Raw genomic sequence first — 22,251 nt, 5'->3', positions numbered from 1 at the left:
TAACATTCACAAAATTGCAACCATCAAATATCAATGCATATAATAATCAGTGTTTATGGTGTAGGCATGACATGAAAATAGCAGACATATAAGGGAAAACCGAACTCTGCAAAATCCACAATGCCGCACCAGTCATGGGCCAATCACAAGGGCTACATAAATACATTTGAGCTATGTGCATAAATTCAAAGTATTTCCAGCTTACAAAGTCTGGCAGCATTAGATCCATGGTAATCACATTTCATTTGAAATAATGAGATCACCTGTAACATTTTAACACAGTAAAATCATAGTAACTCAGGATAGGAAATAGAACAGCACAAGAATGAGAATTTTAAAAAAAGCACAAGCAGGAGCATTTGCCGACACTGTGGTACATGTTTGGAAAACAACAATATATATATATAAACCCTCTTTTTACCTGCCTTAGCTGCCATACTGATGTTTAGAACAAGGAGTTCCTTTCCTAGCCAAGGTGTCTGTGAAAAAATCAGTTTTCTGAAATTCTGGAGAATCTGAAATACTTAAACTCAGGCAACACACACATTTATGTATCTCAATGCTAACAGGCATGAAAACCTTGTAAAATCAAAAGCATGCATTTGAACAAAACATCTCATAATCATGACAATTCTTAACTGGGGGGTTAGAGGAAGGTGGATAAACATTTTTTTAATCAAAAAATCGGGGGGGGTGTATTTACATAGGAATTTTTTTGATAAAATGCTTTTTGAGGGAAAAAACATGGATAGCAACTAGATTAGGCAGTTTTTCTTCACCCCAATGGATATTGCAGTCCTTAATAGACAGGCTTGTTCTTTAACCTGGCCAATCTCCTGTGTTGTAGTCTTTCCTTGCTGTTGCCTTTGGGGAGATACTATGTGGCTGATTCCCCAACTTACAGCATGCTTTAGTGACCGCCATACAGAACAATTTTCATAACTTCATATGCATTAATGATACACATATTTGGATTGAGAAATGACTTTCAGCAGATCATAACCTTTCCTCTGATACCTTACAAGGCAGGCTTTATATGCAAGATCATGATGATATGAAAATGAGGAGTATGGGGGTTACAGTATGCTCCCCCAAGGTATAGAATGTCACACATTCATTTTCTGATATAGATGTAAAACTACTCTTAAAAGTTTTCTAAAGAAATCACTGTTTAAAAGTGTATAGTGTGTACTTTCTAGAAATGAAACTTATAACTGACTCGGAGTTGTGAAGAATATATACTAAGTCTATAACAACCAACAAGAATGCACTTTTATGTAGAAAACCATGATTAAATCGAGTCTTCCTGACTAGTGATTTAAATTATGATTTAAATCAAATCCACCATGGTTTAGGGCCAGCGTCACAGCCTTATGTACATGTTTATTACTCAAGAAATCTTAAGTGACACTTTCGCCATATGACAAGATGCTTAGTCGCCAACCTCAAAATACCATGACCTGGGTCAAACAGCGCCCACTGTGTGGAGGTATCCGATCTTGGTCAAGTAGTCCCCATTGTATAACACTATCGTTCAGAGGTACAGGCTCAGGAACAAAAAGGCACATAAAAAAAAAGCATTTATTTATTAAAATTTCTTGACTTCGGGGTGTATAACTCATGATTTCAGAATTCTTATGGCTGTCAAGGTAGGTTGAGGTTGTAGAGGTGTGTTCATTATATTTTAAAAGGCAAAGCCATGAATGGGTTGAACAAAGAATTAGATCAGTCCCTCAAGATAAGTACATTGGCTATTAGCAAAGATAATCAGGGATGCAGGCCCATGCTATGCGTGTCCCTAAACCATCCTTTGACTGCCAGATGCTGGGAGTGGACAATGGGATGGTTCACTGAGTGATTGCCTGGTCTGATCATTCCCTTAGAAGCACCTGGCTTTGGCCGCTGTCACAAGACAGGATACTGGACTAGATGGACTGTTGGTCTGACCCACGACGACAGTTCAAATTTTCAGCAAAAATTAGAATAGATTTTTTTTCCAGGGAGAAGGACATCATAGGAGATTTTTGCGAATACAGACTAACACGGCTGCTACTCTGAAACCTGTCATTATAGGAGATAGTATACTGCCTTTATTGAATATTTGAGAATCAAGTTCTACACACAAGCAATGGCATGCGGAAAAACACTAAGGGCTGGACTGAGAGGCAAAATAACAGTTGCATAAATGCAATCACCATTGTATCATGATCATGGGCATGAACAAACATTTTAAAAGCACAAAATGACATGAGCTCATGCTCATATAAATTTGTTAGTCTCTAAGGTGCCACAAGTACTCCTTTTCTCATTCTCAGTAGTTAACAGGTATTGGAAGAGACCATTCCATGTTAAATGGCCTGTTAACACCTCTCCAGTCATAGGACAACAAGGCAGTGTGAGTGGGCTACAGAGGGTTTGTCTCTTACAACTTCCTTAAATTACCATAGCAATATTTCTGAGTTGATGAAGGCCATAGCCCCTAACTCATAACTCTGTGATGTTGTGTATCTGCACATGTGCGGAATGCAGGGCAATCAGTACCCCAGAAACATCCAGAAGTGGGCGGGGAGCAGATACTAGCCAGGCCTCTTTCTCTCTCTCTCTCTCTCTCTTTTTGGAATTTGCATGGACAGTTTTTGTTGGCAGGTCATTCCCTGTTTAGTCACCTAACAGCTGAGCCAGTCAGGTCTGAGGGGGGAAATGTTCTAAATAAGTCATCTGAACAGAGCCCTGTCCCATTAGTGGCTCTTCTTCCCTGCAGGAGCAAGCAGGTGTCTGCTGTGAGAGCTGCACTTGGTGGCCCCAGGGAGGTATTTTGAAAAGAAGGAGGAACTGGTGCTGTTAACAACAATTGAACCTGCCAGGTGTGTACAGTAGATCTTATGCCCCCATTATATAGATCTAGGCCTTTTCCTCACTGCTAAACAAGTTTGATTTTTTGCCACCTTGCAGTAAGAAGGGGGTTTGAGCCATTCTGAAGTCACAACACAAGGAGGACAAGACACTTGCCTTTTCGCAGTGCGGGAAAAGGCTCAAGAGAACGTCTTTAAAATAAGATGGGAGAGCAATGCGCTGACGTGTATGTGCCATGGGACAGAAGTGTCATTTTTGTGTTGAAGCCTTGTTGCTCAGTCTGTGTAACAGCGACAAAAGGGGGGAGTCTGTATAAAGCACAGAGGTAGGTTTTCTGCCTAGTAGCTTGTTTTCAAAAGGAGATTCATAAGTATTTCCAATACTATTTCCTGTGGCTTACACTATTTTCAGTGTTTTGTGGGCATTCATTGTTTCTTTACTAATACACTGTGTGACCTACTCTGCAGTGGAAAGGGGCTAATAAAGAACTACTCAGACTTTCATTCAGGGTTTTATATACAATAGTTTTAGTCTGCAGATTGTTTAGTCTGCAGAAGAGAACAGTGAGGGTTCCACTGATTTCAACTACCTGAAGGGGGTTCCAAAGAGGATGGATCTAGACTGTTTTCAGTGGTGGCAGATGACAGAACAAGGAGCAATGGTCTCAAGTTGCAGTGGGGGAGGTTTAGGTTGGATATTAGGGAAAACTTTTTCACTAGGAGGGCGGTGAAGCACTGGAATGGGTTACCTAGGGAGGTGGTGGAATCTCCTTCCTTAGAGGTTTTTAAGGTCAGGCTTGACAAAGCCCTGGCTGGGATGATTTAGTTGGGGATTGGTCCTGCTTTGAGCAGGGGGTTGGACTAGATGACCTCCTGAGGTCCCTTCCAACACTGATATCCCATGATTCTACGAATAGTCCTGAAATTCAACTCTGCAAAATGCTTTCTAAAAAGTCCTGGAAACACAGAAATGTGGGCTGGGTCCTCTCTGCTCCCAAAAGTTGTTTTTTATCAAATGTTTTCTAGCAGGTGTTGTGAGGCACCTTGTCATAAAGCTAAAGTATCACCTACGGTTTTTGAGCTATAAGCATCATGGACATAAGGTTAGTTTTAGTAGGAGATAACATAGGGTTGGTGAACCCATACAAGAGTCTACCTACTGACCTTGCTTACTTGTGGTAAATACCTCAAGTGTCTCCACTTCTCATTCTCCAGTGAGATAATAACTATCCTGCCATGACCACTTATCCTTCAGCACTTTGCACCCTTCAGTAGAAGTCTGACCTCCCAAAGATTTAGGGTCTCCTGGCTGAGTGCACGATAGTCAAGGACCTTCACAAAAACTCTCAAGTCACTTTGAGCTTTTAAAATGTTTGTTTGTGTCTGTGATCATCCTGATACTGAAATGTGTATGTTATACGGGTTTTTTTATTTCAGATTTTTCAGAATTACAGAAAACTCTTTTTCCCCCAAAAAAAGCTATACTAGGAAAAAAATCCACTGTAATATACATCAGTATGGCAGGTAAGGAGAGGGTTTCCTTTCCATACATATTTTGTTGTTTTCTGAATATATTATACAGTATCTTCAAACACCCCTGCTTGTGCTTTTTTTGCAATTCACATTTTGGTGCTGTTACATTTTCTGTCCTGAGTGTGTGTCACAGAGTCACCATGCCAATGCTCTGGAACTACTCCATACGAAGCCAGACAGGACTCTGGGGGAGCCTTCTCTCTGTGAGCATACTGTAGCCAGGGCAAGAAGCTTACACAGGTTCGACTTTCCTGGGTCTGACCTTGGAGCATTCAGCATCCCCTTCCACACTGCGCTCTTCCTGCAGTAATGAGTGCGCCCGGGCAGGGCTCCTGGGGAAGCCAGAGGGCCCTGCACCCCAACTCCACAGTCAGACGTGACTCTCAGCCAGCCGGTAAAACAGAAGGTTTATTAGTCGACAGAACACAGCATAGGACAGAACTTGTTAGCACAGAAATCAGTGACTTTCAGCCAAGTCTATCTTGGGGAGAAGGGGAGCCCAGAGCCAGGGCTCTGGCTCTCCCCCTGCGCCCCAAGCCAGCCGAGACTGACTCGCTTCCAGCTGCCTGGCCCCTGCCTTGCCCGTTGCTCCTCCTCCGGCCTTTGTCTCTCTTCCCAGGCCAAGAGTCACCTGGTCACATCCCCTTCCTGGGTCTCAGGTTATGATGGGGCGGCCATAGCATCTGTGCAGGCAGCTGGAGCAGCCCGCACAAAAGTCACACCCTCTTATTCCCACCACCTAGACATTGGTGCAATACACATGGAAACTAAGGCACACACAGGATTCATGCAAAACAGTAAGATTCACATAGGCTCACATGCAACATAACAAGGGAAAATCCCAACTACGTCACAGTATGATCTTACATGGTTAAAATTTGATAGATGTGATCTAATTATTTCAAATGAAATTTGATCTCATTACAAAATCTGGCTGTATTTGAGCAAACCACAAATACTTCAAACTTATGCACATAGCTCAGATTTACTTATTTACTCTTGTGATTGACCTATGAATGCTGCATTGTTGAGTTTGGCTTCCCTTGCTTATATGTCTGCAGTTTACATGTCACACCTCACCTACAAAATAACATCTGATTGTTATGCAGGTAGATACTTCATGTTTGCAATTATGTGAATGTTAACGGCGTGAAATGTTTTCTTCTGTGAACAATACTCAGTGTGAACATCTTTTGAGGAAAATGTTGCACACGTTTTGGCATATAAGAGGAGTAACAAGAATCCTGAAGGAATGAATAAAGCAGACAGACATAACCTGTGTCGATTTTCTGCCAACTTTTCTTTGGAAGGCAAGCCATACTTGTTTTTTTATGTAATAAAGACACAGAATACAATTTCAGAGTAGCAGCCGTGTTAGTCTGTATTCGCAAAAAGAAAAGGAGTACTTGTGGCACCTTAGAGACTAACAAATTTATTTGAGCATAAGCTTTCGTGAGCTACAGCTCACTTCATCGGATGCATTTGGTGGAAAAAACAGAGGAGAGATTTATATACACACACACAGAGAACATGAAACAATGGGTTTATCATACACACTGTAAGGAGAGTGATCACTTAAGATAAGCCATCACCCACAGCAGGGGGGGGAAAGGAGGAAAACCTTCCATGGTGACAAGCAGGTAGGCTAATTCCAGCAGTTAACAAGAATATCAGAGGAACAGTGGGGGGTGGGGTGGGGGGGGAGAAATACCATGGGGAAATAGTTTTACTTTGTGTAATGACTCATCCATTCCCAGTCTCTATTCAAGCCTAAGTTAATTGTATCCAGTTTGCAAATTAATTCCAATTCAGCAGTCTCTCGTTGGAGTCTGTTTTTGAAGCTTTTTTGTTGAAGTATAGCCACTCTTAGGTCTGTGATCGAGTGACCAGAGAGATTGAAGTGTTCTCCAACTGGTTTTTGAATGTTATAATTCTTGACGTCTGATTTGTGTCCATTCATTCTTTTACGTAGAGACTGTCCAGTTTGGCCAATGTACATGGCAGAGGGGCATTGCTGGCACATGATGGCATATATCACATTGGTAGATGCGCAGGTGAACGAGCCTCTGATAGTGTGGCTGATGTGATTAGGCCCTATGATGGTATCCCCTGAATAGATATGTGGACAGAGTTGGCAACGGGCTTTGTTGCAAGGATAGGTTCCTGGGTTAGTGGTTCTGTTGTGTGGTGTGTGGTTGCTGGTGAGTAATTGCTTCAGATTGGGGGGCTGTCTGTAAGCAAGGACTGGTCTGTCTCCCAAGATCTGAGAGAGCGATGGCTCGTCCTTCAGGATAGGTTGTAGATCCTTGATGATGCGTTGGAGGGGTTTTAGTTGGGGGCTGAAGGTGATGGCTAGTGGCGTTCTGTTGTTTTCTTTGTTGGGCCTGTCCTGTAGTAGGTGACTTCTGGGTAATCTTCTGGCTCTGTCAATCTGTTTCTTCACTTCAGCAGGTGGGTACTGTAGTTGTAGGAATGCATGATAGAGATCTTGTAGGTGTTTGTCTCTGTCTGAGGGGTTGGAGCAAATGCGGTTATATCGTAGCGCTTGGCTGTAGACAATGGATCGAGTGGTATGATCTGGATGAAAGCTAGAGGCATGTAGGTAGGAATAGCGGTCAGTAGGTTTCCGATATAGGGTGGTGTTTATGTGACCATCGCTTATTAGCACCGTAGTGTCCAGGAAGTGGATCTCTTGTGTGGACTGGTCCAGGCTGAGGTTGATGGTGGGATGGAAATTGTTGAAATCATGGTGGAATTCCTCAAGAGCTTCTTTTCCATGGGTCCAGATGATGAAGATGTCATCAATGTAGCGCAAGTAGAGTAGGGGCATTAGGGAACGAGAGCTGAGGAAGCGTTGTTCTAAGTCAGCCATAAAAATGTTGGCATACTGTGGGGCCATGCGGGTACCCATCGCAGTGCCGCTGATTTGAAGGTATACATTGTCACCAAATGTGAAATAGTTATGGGTCAGGACAAAGTCACAAAGTTCTGCCACCAGGTTAGCCGTGACAGTATCGGGGATACTGTTCCTGACGGCTTGTAGTCCATCTTTGTGTGGAATGTTGGTGTAGAGGGCTTCTACATCCATAGTGGCTAGGATGGTGTTTTTAGGAAGATCACCAATGGACTGTAGTTTCCTCAGGAAATCGGTGGTGTCTCGAAGATAGCTGGGAGTGCTGGTAACGAAGGGCCTAATCACATCAGCCACACTATCAGAGGCTCGTTCACCTGCGCATCTACCAATGTGATATATGCCATCATGTGCCAGCAATGCCCCTCTGCCATGTACATTGGCCAAACTGGACAGTCTCTACGTAAAAGAATGAATGGACACAAATCAGACGTCAAGAATTATAACATTCAAAAACCAGTTGGAGAACACTTCAATCTCTCTGGTCACTCGATCACAGACCTAAGAGTGGCTATACTTCAACAAAAAAGCTTCAAAAACAGACTCCAACGAGAGACTGCTGAATTGGAATTAATTTGCAAACTGGATACAATTAACTTAGGCTTGAATAGAGACTGGGAATGGATGAGTCATTACACAAAGTAAAACTATTTCCCCATGGTATTTCTCCCCCCCCACCCCACCCCCCACTGTTCCTCTGATATTCTTGTTAACTGCTGGAATTAGCCTACCTGCTTGTCACCATGGAAGGTTTTCCTCCTTTCCCCCCCCTGCTGTGGGTGATGGCTTATCTTAAGTGATCACTCTCCTTACAGTGTGTATGATAAACCCATTGTTTCATGTTCTCTGTGTGTGTGTATATAAATCTCTCCTCTGTTTTTTCCACCAAATGCATCCGATGAAGTGAGCTGTAGCTCACGAAAGCTTATGCTCAAATAAATTTGTTAGTCTCTAAGGTGCCACAAGTACTCCTTTTCTTTTTACAGAATACAATGGAATCTTGAGCATGTAAGAGTGTTAACCTTACCTTCAATGGGACCATGATTAGGATCACTAGTTTTCTTCAAATTTCCCAGAAAATCTCCTTGCTACACATATAGGCACTGTAACAAACATATATGTCAGTTACATGACAAATGAGTATAAATAAATAAATAAATAAATAAATAATAAATAAAGTATAAATATTACCAAAACTCCTATGATTTAACTTTATTTTTCAAGTACAAGTGGCAAAGAGCCTGTGGCACCTTATAGACTAACAGACCTATTGGAGCATAAGCTTTCGTGGGTGAATACCCACTTCATCGGATGCAACGAGTATGTTATCCAGTGCATCCTACAAACAGCAACAACAATCCATATATGTTCACTGAACAAGGATTTCTAGTTTTTAAAAAAAAATCAACATCTAATTATAACCATATAGTGAAATTTCCCCCTTGTACTCAAGTTAACTCATGACTCATACGCAGACAGATATCTTTTATATGCATATGCCTTATAATGAATCTGTGACTTTGAAAATATCTGATAATTGCTTAAGTGCAACACTTGATGTCATCATCACGTCTCCATCTGCTTTGATTTGCAGAGGGGACACTTTTCTATTCTTCCAAAGGAAGAAAGATTGTTGTTGTGCACACCATGAAACAAGCCCTACAACTCTTTAAACAGTATCATGCCAGTCCCCAGGGTGAACATCAAGGAAAAATCAAAACGAGAATTGCGCTGACCTCCAGATACTATTGGCCGGGGTGACAAAGGACATCACAGGCTGGGTATGTAAAATAATGAAACAAAATCCTGAAATAGGTGATTTAAAATTTAAATACAGATTTGAAATGTACAGTGCAAAGAACAATATTAATACATTTGGTGTGAAAGTGTAAACTCCGTTCCCTTGCAATAATGTTTTCATACAAGATTGTTAATGCCATCCAAACTAGGTTGAGTGATGTCTGCATTGCCGGAAAGCAGGAAAGGAATTAAATCTAGGTACCACCTTGGAAAACATAAAGGTAAATTTTGGACTCTGAGACATCTACTACATATCTTCTTTTACATCCTTTCCATTGTCAGTGCATGAGGACTGTTCTTAGTGCAGACTTCATATATATGATATACAGTCTTATTCACTTCCTTCAAAAACAGTAAGAAATCTTTGAAAGAGAGAATCAAAGACAATTGTTTATCATTATTCATTTTTATTATTGCTACACAAAGAGGCTTTGAATTTGCCTGAGGGGCACAATGGAGTGCAACAATGACCTCTCTTGCTCCTTGCTATGGCATGGTCTGTTTCTGCAGGTTTATTCTTGTATCATTTTTCCTACCCCTATTCTTGTATTTCTTTTTCATGTTTTGCTTCTTTATTTCTTTTTGTTCTGTTTTTTAAAAAAGGAAATTAGATTCTGATTGTGTGGTTGTGGAAACCACGTTATAGTGTTTCCTCTGCTTCCTACATATGTACTTATTGAGACCATTTAATAAGAAAGATCCAAAGTATGACTGTAACCTGTACCCCTGCATATAGGTCAGTCAGCCCTCGGAACTGGTGGGAATGGATTTAATAGGGCCACTACCAGCAACAAAGAAGGGATACCAGTACATACTCTCAGCCACGGATTATCTTACAAGATGGGTGGATGCATTTCCACTTCGAACTAAGTCAGCCTATGAGGTAGCAAAGAAAATATACAACATTATTATTAAATATGGATATGTACAGAGGATGCTGACAGATCGCGATCCTGAATTCAATAATGACGTAAAGATTTATTTTTGAGGTTATTTTTACTATTTCTTCAATCACACTGTCAGGTCATGGATAGTTGATAGGGAACATGGGTTTCATTCCCATGTGAGTTTTTATTTTTTTTAATGTAAATTGTTGCTGACAAGTTTTTCTGAACACCCACGCTGTTTTTGCAAATACTGTAGTTGGTCACCCCATCAGGGTTGCTATAACTTGTGTGTGTGTGTTTTCTTATCCACCAAAATAACCCCCAACATCTTATTCCAGGTAGTAAAATCTAGAGGATAGTTCCAGGTAGTAAAACTAAAAGTAATCCACAGTAATCACACACAAAATCAATGGCAAATAGGGGAAAGAACATAAATACAGACCTGTCCAAAGGAAAGTTTATGGTGTAACTTTTTTTTTTCAGTGCAATTTGGAAATGTGCAAAGTATGGGGAATAGAACGTATCTTCACCAGCCCATGCCACCCACTGACCAATACATTTACCCACAGCACTACCAAATACATCAAAAGGTAATTTTAGGGGTGGGAAAATTATAGTACTAAAAGCAAGTAGAATGCACCATGCCAGAAAGCTGCAAATTGTTTCTAAATCTTGCAAGTCAATTTGTTACATTGCAAGTCTTTTTACCATATCACATGTGAAATGAAAAATAATCATAGCAATGCCCTGTGATGACCTCCTTCTAGTGCCTTTTTGATTCCATATAATCTGTCTCAATCGTTTACTTTTTTCCCCACAAACTAATCAATCACCATTTGTTACAGAGCATTGCAGAAGTTAGTTGATGACACTGGGAGTAACTGGGATGAATTTCTTGGTGACATTTTATTTCCTTTGCGACCTCAAGTGAACATGACCACCAAAATGTCCCCCTTTCGACTACTGTATGACTTTGAAGCAAGATTTCCAATCCAAGTCTCAGATGATTATACAGTAAGTGTATTTAAGTACCATCAGTTTTCATGTCAATGTCTTATTCTGTGAATCTTCATTTCACAAAGCCAACCCCTTCTCCATTTGTTTCAAAGCCACCAAATTTTGAGGAACTCGATGAACAATTCTACAAAGAGTACAGCATAACTTGAAATTGAGAAAGGATGCTGACATTGCACTGGCTCTTAGTAATATTACTAAAGCACAAGAAAAACAACAAAACCGGCATGTCAAAAGAAAGAGTTCTAAATATGGGGAAATAACATTTGAAGTTGGGGACTGTGTTATGTTACTGAATACAAGAAGGAAAACAAAAAAGGGAGGACTGCAGCAACCTACCTATCATGGCCCATACAAAGTTACTGCTGTTGTGGGTAAAAGAGTTAAACTGGAAACCACCTCGGGGAAACTGTTAGGGTCTAAGTACAGTATCTCCCACTTAAAACCATTTAAAGAGCCACCAACGTTAGGGGCTGAAAACAAATCAGAGGAAAACACAGAAATGGAAACTTCTGTGGATGAGATTGAAAAAACAGTGCCTCAGAAGAGATTGGGCAAATGGGTGGCAATATATCTCGCGAGCCTCCTGAGAGCCGAGTGATCAAGGTGGAGCTCACAGTCATGGCAGAAGAACAGTGTGTAATGGAAGAAGTTGCATGCAGTGATGTTGGTGATATGCTTGTGGAGGATGGGGAAGACAGAGAATGGCTGCTCAAAGGTAATTGCTTACCACGCTTTTTTTTTTAAACAATTGGTTAAAAGTTTTCATGTCAAAATCGTAGCATTCACAATGGTAAAATAGAGAAAAAGGACACTGTATTACCAGGGATGTCATATGTATTCCATTTTTTTTTCTAGTAAAATTTGTACAGACCCACAAGGTTACACAGAGACTGGAGGCCAAAGTGAGAGAAATCCATTTGTATGACACTTCATTTTATAGCCTGAAGCCCAGAAGCTGGCTGGGTGTTGAGGTACATTTAAATAGCAGTAAACATTGCTGGCGACTGGATGGATTCATCAACTGTTTTTTAAATTTGAACTATTCTTTCATCTGTTACAGGTGGTCGATGCATATTTATGTTGTGTGGCCGAGAAAGCCAGTGGCAAGGTAAGCCACTTTTTGTGACGCTACACGGGAATAGCAAAAATTAACCCATCAGATGAATATGTGCTAAGACTTGTTTAACTTCCCATAACCTGGAAATGTGAATACAAACCTCTAATTGTAGCATTTGGCTGTACTTACTGCTGCCAAACACATATTCAAAAGTATTTATATACTATACAATCGTTGATATGTTGAAAGCCACATTAGTTTTGCTATACAGTTCTGTGGGGCTGTGATTTCAACACTGGTACATGCACTGATTTAGTCAGTTTTTAAAGGAAGACAGAGCACATGGGGGCTTACAGAAAAGGTTTGTAATCCATTTTACATCACTTATTTGTAACAGTAAAAAGAAAAGGAGTACTTGTGGCACCTTAGAGACTAACAAATTTATTAGAGCATAAGCTTTCGTGAGCTACAGCTCACTTCATCGGATGCTCACGAAAGCTTATGCTCTAATAAATTTGTTAGTCTCTAAGGTGCCACAAGTACTCCTTTTCTTTTTGCGAATACAGACTAACACGGCTGCTACTCTGAAACTTGTAACAGTAAGGATCCCTTCCACGTATGTATTTATGAACTACATTATTGTCTGTGTGTGCCAAAATCATAGAATATTAGGGTTGGAAGGGACCTCAGGAGATCATCTAGTCCAACCTCCTGCTCAAAGCAGGACCAATCCCCAATTTAATCATCCAATGGATTTTTGCCCCATATCCCCTCAAGGATTGAACTCACAACCCTGAGTTTAGCAGGCCAATGCACAAACCACTGAGCTATCCCTCCCCCATTAAAAACTTGCTTGCGTGTCAACAGATACAAACCCTTTCATCAGTCACCTCCACTAGCATTCTGTCAGGCCGAGCAAAACAACTGAAACTGGAGAAGGTAAATGTTCACACGCTCTCATGCCCCACAGGGGAAAAGCACATTTTCATAAAAGTGGTTAAGCGCAAACACATTGCTGTGTTGGGGAAGGAAATGTACTGAAATTGGGAAATCCACTATAATCTACATTGCAGGGTTTGCTTCATTGACAAGCATAACTACATTTTACATTCTTTTTTCAATCAACACAGAGTGGAATTATGCAAAGTGATCTCTTATTGCTTTCTTTCAACGCACCAAAGCATTGGGTTCTTGTGGTAAAATGTTTTCCATTGAAGTGAGCTGTAGCTCACGAAAGCTTATGCTCTAATAAATTTGTTAGTCTCTAAGGTGCCACAAGTACTCCTTTTCTTTTTGTGAATACAGACTAACACGGCTGCTACTCTGAAACATGTTTTCCGTTGTTATACTTTGGGATTGTCTGCACTAAATGTAGGGCTGTCGATTAATGGCAGTTAACTCACGCAATTAACGCAAAAAATTAATCATGATTAAAAAAATTAATCACAATCACACTGTTAAACAATAGAATACCAATTGAAATGTATTAAATATTTTTGGAGGTTTTTCTACATTTTGAAATATATTGATTTCAGTTATAACAAAGAATAACAAGTGTACAGTGCTCACTTTATATTATTTTTATTACAAATATTTGCAGTGTAAAAATGATTTTAAAAAAATAGTAAAAAGAACGAGGAGTACTTGTGGCACCTTAGAGACTGACAAATTTATTTGAGCATAAGCTTTCATGGGCTAAAACTCACTTCATCGGATGCATGCAGTGGAAAATACAGTAGGAAGATATATATAGATATAGATATATATACACACACACACAGAGACCATGAAAAAATCGGTGTTGCCATACACACTATAACCAGAGCGATCAATTAAGGTGAGCTATTATCAGCAGGAGAGAAAAACCTTTCGTAGTGATAATCAGGATTTCCAACAGTTGACAAGAAGGTGTGAGTGACAGTGGGAGGAGAGGGAGAAATAAGCATGGGGAAATAGTGTTACTTTGTGTAATGACCCATCTACTCCCAGTCTTTATTCAAGCCTAATTTAAAGGTGTCCAGTTTGCAAATTAATTCCAATTCAGCAATCTCTCGTTGGAGTCTGTTTCTGAAGTTTTTTTGTTGTAATATTGCGACTTTTAGGTCTGTAATCAAGTGACCAGGGAGATTGAAGTGTTCTCCTACTGGTTTTTGAATGTTATAATTCTTGACGTCTGATTTGTGTCCATTTATTCTTTTATGTAGAGACTGTCCAGTTTGGCCAATGTACATGGCAGAAGGGCCTTGCTGGCACATGATGGCATATATCACATTGGTAGATGTGCAGGTAAACGAGCCCCTGATGGTGTGGCTGATGTGATTAGGTCCTATAATGGTGTCTCCTGAATAGATACGTGGGCACAGTTGGCAACGGGCTTTGTTGCAAGGATAGGTTCCTGGGTTAGTGTTTTTGTTGTGTGGTTGCTGGTGAGTATTTGCTTCAGGTTGGGGGGCTGCCTGTAAGCAAGGACTGGCCTGTCTCCCAAGATCTGTGAGAGTGATGGGTCGTCCTTCAGGATAGGTTGTAGATCCTTGATGATGTGCTGAAGAGGTTTTAGTTGGCGTCTGAAGGTGACGGCTAGTGGCATTCTGTTACTTTCTTTGTTGAGCCTATCCTGTAGTAGGTGACTTCTGGGTACTCTTCTGGCTCTGTCCATCTGTTTTTCACTTCAGCAGGTGAGTATTGTAGTTGTAAGAACGCTTAATAGAGATCTTGTAGGTGTTTGTCTCTGTCTGAGGGGTTGGAGCAAATGTGGTTATATCTTAGAGCTTGGCTGTAGACAATGGATCGTGTGGTGTGGTCTGGATGAAAGCTGGAGGCATGTAGGTAAGTGTAGCGGTCAGTAGGTTTCCGGTATAGGGTGGTGTTTATGTGACCATCGCTTATTAGCACCGTAGTGTCCAGGAAGTGGATCTCTTGTGTGGACTGGTCCAGGCTGAGGTTGATGGTGGGATGGAAATTGTTGAAATCATGGTGGAATTCCTCAAGGGCTTCTTTTCCATGGGTCCAGATGATGAAGATGTCATCAATGTAGCCCAAGTAGAGTAGGGGCATTAGGGGACAATGGCTGAGGAAGCGTTGTTCCATATTGCTGACTTAGAACAATGCTTCCTTAGCCATTGTCCCCTAACGCCTCTACTCTACTTGGGCTACATTGATGACATCTTCATCATCTGGACCCATGGAAAAGAAGCCGATTGGTCCTACTTCTTGGTCAGCCAATCGCTCAGACCAACAAGTTTGTTTACATTTGCAGAAGATAATGCTGCCCACTTCTTAATTACAATGTCACCTGAAAGTGAGAACAGGCATTCGCATGGCACTCTTGTAGCTGGTGTCACAAGATATTTTAAATAAAATGCTAGTGTGAAGAATGTGTTGTTAGTTGTTGGTAATGTATATGTAAAGAATATAGTCAGTAGTGTTTGAATCAAGGAATTCACAATATGATTTTCTCTTGTGTGTTAGTCAGACATTACTAATGAGAATATCTGCAGGCAGTCTTTTGAAAAATCATTACACAATTGTTGAAATTATCATCTTACCAATAACATATGTATATGTATTTACACTTACAGATCACATTAATGGAAACAAAAGAATTATTAATAATTGACCCTTTGTGTGATGAGATGAGATATGAAAGAACCTTCCTGAGGAATTGGAGGTGATTTTTTAGATTCTTATTTTCTCAGTTTACATGTAGTGTTAGTGTGAAACTATTTTTAATCAGGTTTCAGAGTAGCAGCCATGTTAGTCTGTATTCGCAAAAAGAAAAGGAGGACTTGGGGCACCTTAGAGACTAACAAATTTATTTGAGCATAAGCTTTTGTGAGCTACAGCTCACTTCGTCGGATGCTCACGAAAGCTTATGCTCAAATATATTTTTAATCAGTGTAACAACAATGAGGAGAATAGCTTCCTGATAGCTACAAAGAAAAATGGAAATAGCATATATTTGTACTCACTGTACTTAATAATGGACATTGGGTGAACATGTGCGATTTGAGTGTGACTAACTACTTCATTGACCGTGAACACAAAACACTAGCATTTAGTGTGAGTGAGAAGGTATTAGCAACATGAGCCATAGCAAATCAAGTGTTATGTAGCATAACACTCTGATACGATAATATGAAACCAAGTGTATATATATGAGCATTTAGTCATTGCAACCAGTCATTAAGTACGAAAAGAAAGGATTACTAAACATGTACAGAAATTGTAAGAAAAAGCAAAATCCTCTTATACAGTGGGCTACTGTACTCCCTTCAAATGTCAGATCCTTCATCTACCAAGGAACTAAAAAATCCACCACTGATTGGAAAACAAAAATATTAGAACACAAGAGACAAAGTGATGGGTACAAATGTGGACCACTAATCCTAAAGGTATTCAATACCAAATTTTCATTATTATTTGTTAATGATGTGTAATTATTATTAAGGCTACAATTTAGTCACGGGTATTATTAGTAAAAGGCATGGACAGGTCACGGCCTGTGACCTGTACTATATACCCCTAACTGAAATTTGTGCCAGGGGGCTGCGGATGCTCTGGGAGGCAGTCAGGGGGCACCACAGGTGCTGGGGGAGGAGGCAGGCAGCAGCACATGGCCCAGGGCCCCATTGGGGTGGGGGCGCAGACGGGCAGCGTCTAGGGCCCACTGGGGATGGGGGGTGGACGGGCGGCACCCGGGTCCCCTGCTGGGTGGGGACAGGGCTGGTGCAAGGAGGTTTCACACCCTAGGTGAAACTTCCACCTTGCGCCCCCCCTCGCCCTGAGGTACTCCCCCTGCAGCAGCTCCCCGCCGCCGCCCCCCCCCCCTCGGCCCGGGCAGCCCCCCGTGTGGCAGCTCCCCGCTGCCCCCTCCCCCCTCGGCCCAGGGAGCCGCGTGCAGCAGCTCCCTGCCCCAGCTCACCTCTGCTCTGCCTCCTCCCCAAGCCCGCTGCCGTTTCTCCCGCGTCCCAGGCTTGGAGCACCAATCAGCTGTTTGGCACGCAAGCCTGGGAGGGAGAGAAGCAGAGCGGGGCAGCATGCTCAGGGGAGGAGGTGGAGTGGAGGTGAGCTGGGGCGGGGACCGGCTCCCCTGTGCGCCGCCCCCCCCCCCCCGTTACTTGCTGCAGGTGGCCCTCCCCGCACTCCCCTGCCCCAGGTCACCTCCACTCCACTGCCGCCCCCAACCACTTGGCGCCTAGTTCACCGAGTGGTTGCACCGGCCCGGGGGAGGGGGAGCAGGCGGGCACATGGCCCGGGACCCCTGCTGAGTGGGGCAGGCAGCGGGGCTGGCAGGCTCCGTGTGTCCCTGCAGCTCCTAGGGGAAGGGAAGACCAGGGGGCTCCCCCACGCTGCCCCCACCATGAGTTCTGGCTCAGCAGCTCCCATTGGCCAGGAACCACAGCCAATGGGAGCTGTGGGGGCGGTGCCTGTGACGACGGGCAGCACGTGGAGTCCCCTGGCCTCTCCGCCTAGGAGCTGCTGGGACATGCTGGCTGCTTCTGGGGAGCCCCCTGAGGTAAGCACCACCCTGCACCCCAACCCCCTGCTACAGCCCTGAGCCCCCTCCCACACCCAAACTGCCCCAGCAGCGGCTGGTGCTTCTGGACCAGGGGCTTCCTGATCTGCTCGGGTAGCTCTTGGAACCAACCGCTGCAGAAGTTACGGAATCCATGACAGACACGCAGCCTTAATTATCCGTGTTTTTTTAATTAGAAATATTTTTAGTTTGCAGAAACATATTTACAGCATAAAGACATCAGTGCTGTAGAAACCACACAAGAGGCTCTAACTACATTTAGAAGAAAAATAGCAATTCTTTTGATGAAAGAGGCAGGTAAGAGCTTTGTTACATATTACCTAGTCAGCCCATAGTATATGGGAAGATAATAGGAAAAGTGGAATAACATCATATCACAAACCATTACCTTAATACATCTACAGTGGGGTATGTCACAAGTTTGGGTCTCGAATGGTGACTCTGTATGAATAATTTCTTCAAGTCATGAAAAATGTGGATGGGCTGAGTGGTTACTATGGATTGAGCAGTGAAATGTAATTGGATATGGTTCTACCCACCTGCATTAAACTAAAAGTTTGAAACCCGTAGACTGGGGTACAAAATATCATCTAAAATAGGACACCCCCCGATCCCAAAAAAGAAAAAAATGTTTGCAAACCTGTTTAATTACTTGACATAATTGACATTAATCAAGATTTGCGTTTAGAGTTTTGGTCACAATGTAATCACCATTTGAGTACAGTGCATTGATTTTTCAGAGAGCGTGGAGGAGTACTGCATGTACTGCAACTTGGTCACTTGCAAAAAAGAAAGTGAAGATTGCATAATGGTAAGAAACAGTAAATGTATGAGAAACACACACCATGTATTGGAGCAGATAAGTAAGCAGAATATGATTGTTTATAGTACAAGAACAAAAGTCATAGCCCAACATCTAGCCAATTACATATAGACCCAGCGTAATAACCTGCCTAAGGGGCAGGATTCTTATAATAATTCCACAGTAGTAAATATTTCCATAAGAATGGCCATACTGGGTCAGACCAAAGGTCCATCTAGCCCACTGTCTCCTAATAGTGACCAATGCCAGGTGCCCCAGAGGGAATGAACAGAACAGGTGATCATCAAGTGATTCATCCCCTGTCGCCCATTCTCAGCCTCTGGCGAACAAAGGCTAGGGACACCATCCCTGGCTAATAGCCGTTGATGGACCTATCTTCCATGAATTTATCTAGTTCTTTTTTGAATTTTATTATATCTTGGCCTTCACAACATCTTCTGGCAAGGCTGTTGATAGTCATATCTGACTAATGATTATATGTTCAAGGAATATTATTTTATAAGTTAATTGAAATTAGTTTTATAAGTTATTTTATAAGTTTTTATAAATTGTATAAGTTAATTGAAATTATATTTAGCATTATTAATTCTGTGATTTCATGTTCTCATCTCTTACTTATCAAAGGTCCAGTGTGACTCTTGTGAGAGGTGGGCACATGTGCCCTGCCTGCCAGAGGAAATCAATGAAGAAAACGGATGAGGAGAAAAAGTATAGCTGCACAAAATGTGCATCGTTCAGTTGTTTATAAAAAATGTACATTGTGTCATTGTTTTGTAAAGATAAATATTTTGGTTTTCTTGGAATAACACAGCTGGAATATAAACCAGTAATAGAGAAGTTTAATTTTAACATACATCTCAGTTAAGAACAAAAAATGTGTTGTTAACTCTGTATCTGTAAATATGTTTAGATGCTTGTTTTTGAAAAACTCTTGAAATGAAAAGTAAGCTGTTCTTGTTTCTATACCTTGCTACAATAATAAAGTTCGTTTACATTTTGAAAAATACCTGTTTATTTGTGTCCACATTTACAATGGAGATTTCAAACCAGTAGCAAATTCCCATCACGGTTTGCTACCTCTCAACTTTGTCATCCTCCGGGCCAGAGGTAGGTAATTGCAATGGATGGGTGATGCTCTCTCAGAATTTGCTACCCTGGTCCAGAGACTGAAAGGGGAGAGGTAGCGAATTCTGCTAGAGGTACTACTGGTCTAGAGCAGGTACATGAAAGACCTTACAGCAACTGCAGTGGTACAGCTGTATAGTGTAGAAATAGCCTTTGAAATCAAGAGGAGGTTTACCTTTGATTTCAATGCGAGAAGAACCAGTCCGGCGCCGAGTGCTTTTGAAATTCCCACGCTCTCCGTATTCAGCAACTGAGGAGTTTGCCCCACAAGTGGATTTGCAGGGTGCCGGCCCAGAAATTGATTATGAACCATTTGATGAACTCTGACTCTGACATTTAAGAGCCTAACCTGCAACCAAATACCTGTGTGAAATGGAGGGAAATTATGTGGCTGTGCAAACATTCACTAGGTGGATTTTATTTATAACCTTTGCCTGGTTAATTTCTTAGACCAGTCCAGGCACAGATGGATGCACTTTGCATTTAATATGTTGATTATAGCACTCCTTTCCATGTATCTAGGGAACTGAAAGAAATAACCATAGAGCTCCTAAGCCTTCCCCAGTTCCAGAGTAGGCCAGGCTATGCTGTAAGGGGAACTTAATAAGGACAGGAACTTCCTGCTCTCAGCTGTTTCCACTGGAAGTATCAGGCTGGAGTCTCTCAGCATCTTGTGCACTGAGGGGTTGGATCCAATTGATGAGCTCTCCTTGGAACACCTTTGGGAATAACGCTTCCAAGCGGTGAGTCTCTGGGCTAAAGGGGAATTAAAGCGAGAGGCAGCTCCAGGGGAGGGACAGAAACAGGCAGAGGCAGGTAATCGGCTGCCTGGAGGAACAGGCTGTCAGGACAAAGGGAGCGCAGCTGACCTGTGGCTGGGGCCAGAGGGAACCCACCCAGGCAGCTGGGCAGAGCTGAGCTCAACAGCTGGGAGAGCATTTGCACAGTATTTAATTTTGTGTTCGTGTCAGGAGTGCAGTATGGGGTCTCACTGGGTGAATCAGAGCCACTTCCTACTGTTGGTAGGATAGCAGCACTGAAAGCCCCAGTCAGGCTCAGGTCACCCACTGAACAAAAAAACCTCAATTATTCACCCAGATCTATGCTGATTTCCCTGGCCTGCGTTATGCAGGAGATCAGACTAGACTCTATGAGCGTCTACCAATCTCTCCCCGCAACCTTGAGCAAATCTCCATGGAAAATTCTAGATCAGCTGAATTCAGGGGCCAGTTGTTGCAATGCTACGCTACATCTCCTCTCTGCTTTCACGCCCTCAGCCAAACCTGCCATGATCTCCCGGATGGAGCGCGGGGAGGAGCCAAGCATCCTGATTCTCCAGGACTCCAAGGAAAGGGAGAGCCTGAGAGGTGAGGAGTGAGTGATGCCAGCTCAGGGGTTGTCTGGGAGAGCAGGGGAAAGCTGGGATCCCAGCAAAGCCATTGGGAGCTCCCCAGTCTGTCTTGTCTTGTACCCTGTCCCCTGGGCATGCATCACTCCTGGCTCCCACCTGCCCTGCCTGACCCCTGGCAGGAGCCCTGGCCTCCCCCAGCCTTGGGGGGATTCACTTCCTGCCCATCAGCTGCATCTCTTTCTCTCGCTCTCCCCCAGAAGGTGCCAGGACAGCGAGTGAGAACGAGGAGGCGAATCCCCAGCAGGAAGGGTCCACGGGAACAGAGCTGCACAGGACGTGGGGAGGAGCCAGCAAGAGCCCAGGTGGGGCAGGACAGCAGCAGGGAGAGCCCCTGGAGGAGAATGAAGCTGGCCCGGGGGACAAACCCTACCAGTGCACCCAGTGCCTAAAACGCTTCAGCCGCAGCTCCAACCTGCTCCGTCACCGGCGCTGCCACACGGGTGAAAAGCCGTTTCGCTGCACCGTGTGTGGGAAGGGCTTCACACAGCGCGGGAACCTCACGGAGCACAGCCATGTCCACGCTGGGGAGCGTCCCTTCCAGTGCCCCCAGTGCGGGAAGGCCTTCACCCGGAGAGCCTCCCTGCGCCAGCACCGCCGCAGCCACACGGGAGAGCGGCCCTACACGTGCCTCAAGTGCGGGAAGGGTTTTGGGGTGAGCTCTGCACTCGTGGTCCACCAACACATCCACACCGGGGAGCGGCCCTACCGGTGCAGGGAGTGTGGGCACAGCTTCTGCCGCAGCTCCAACCTGGAATGGCACAGCCAGCGAGCGCCCCTACCAGTGCCCTGACTGTGGGCAGGGCTTCAGCCAGGGCTCCCACCTGGCCCAGCACCGGTGCACCCACACCAGGGAGCGGCCCTACACCTGTGCCGAGTGCGGGCGGCGCTTCGGGGAGAGCTCCAACCTCATCAAGCACCAGCGGGTGCACTCGGGGGAGCAGCCCTACAAGTGCCCCCAGTGTGGGAAAGGGTTCAGCTGCCACTCCAACCTGTTGCACCACCAGCGCACCCATGTGGACACCAAGCCCTTCAAATGCCCTGACTGTGAGAAGGGCTTCACCCAGAGCAGCCGATACATCCAGCACTGCCGGGTCCACACCGGCCAGAAGCCCTACCAGTGCCCCCAGTGTGGGAAGGGCTTCAGCCAGAGATCCCACTACACCTACCACCAGCGCAGCCACACCGGAGAGCGGCCCTTCTGCTGTGCCGGCTGCGGGAAGAGCTTTAGCCGCAGCTCCAACCTGATCCGGCACCAGAGAATCCACAGCGAGGGGACCCCTGCCATCCAATGACATGGGG

General features: G+C 43.5%; 1 protein-coding gene and 2 long non-coding RNA genes across 4 annotated transcripts; all 3 read left to right on the top strand.

Moving 5' to 3' along the window:
• Window positions 1-8,913: 8,913 nt before the first annotated feature.
• LOC122460780 lies at window positions 8,914-11,717 on the top strand. 2 transcript variants are annotated; one of them, XR_006282282.1, is made up of 5 exons: window positions 8,914-9,077; window positions 9,246-9,317; window positions 9,833-10,066; window positions 10,829-10,997; window positions 11,093-11,717. It is a non-coding gene; the product is annotated as an uncharacterized LOC122460780 (long non-coding RNA). The 2 variants fall into 2 exon arrangements; XR_006282281.1 differs by lacking the exons at window positions 8,914-9,077; window positions 9,246-9,317 and having other exon boundaries at window positions 9,568-10,066.
• A 14-nt stretch (window positions 11,718-11,731) lies between these two features.
• On the top strand, window positions 11,732-19,422 carry LOC122460779. The gene is made up of 6 exons (XR_006282276.1): window positions 11,732-12,063; window positions 12,329-12,418; window positions 13,188-13,253; window positions 15,636-15,724; window positions 17,782-18,404; window positions 19,041-19,422. It is a non-coding gene; the product is annotated as an uncharacterized LOC122460779 (long non-coding RNA).
• Window positions 19,423-20,172: 750 nt separating this feature from the next.
• On the top strand, window positions 20,173-22,244 carry LOC119856877 (zinc finger protein 239-like). Its single transcript, XM_038404940.2, has 4 exons — window positions 20,173-20,284; window positions 20,819-20,908; window positions 21,150-21,733; window positions 21,783-22,244. Exons 2-4 carry the CDS (start codon window positions 20,830-20,832, stop codon window positions 22,242-22,244), a joined length of 1,125 nt encoding a protein of 374 aa, XP_038260868.1. The 5' UTR covers window positions 20,173-20,284; window positions 20,819-20,829.
• The last annotated feature ends 7 nt before the right edge of the window (window positions 22,245-22,251 follow it).

Source organism: Dermochelys coriacea, chromosome 6 (genome assembly GCF_009764565.3).
Source record: "Dermochelys coriacea isolate rDerCor1 chromosome 6, rDerCor1.pri.v4, whole genome shotgun sequence".
Classification (NCBI taxonomy): domain Eukaryota; kingdom Metazoa; phylum Chordata; order Testudines; family Dermochelyidae; genus Dermochelys; species Dermochelys coriacea.
The sequence above is the reverse complement of the archived record's forward strand: the minus strand, read 5'-3'. Positions and strand labels throughout refer to the sequence as shown.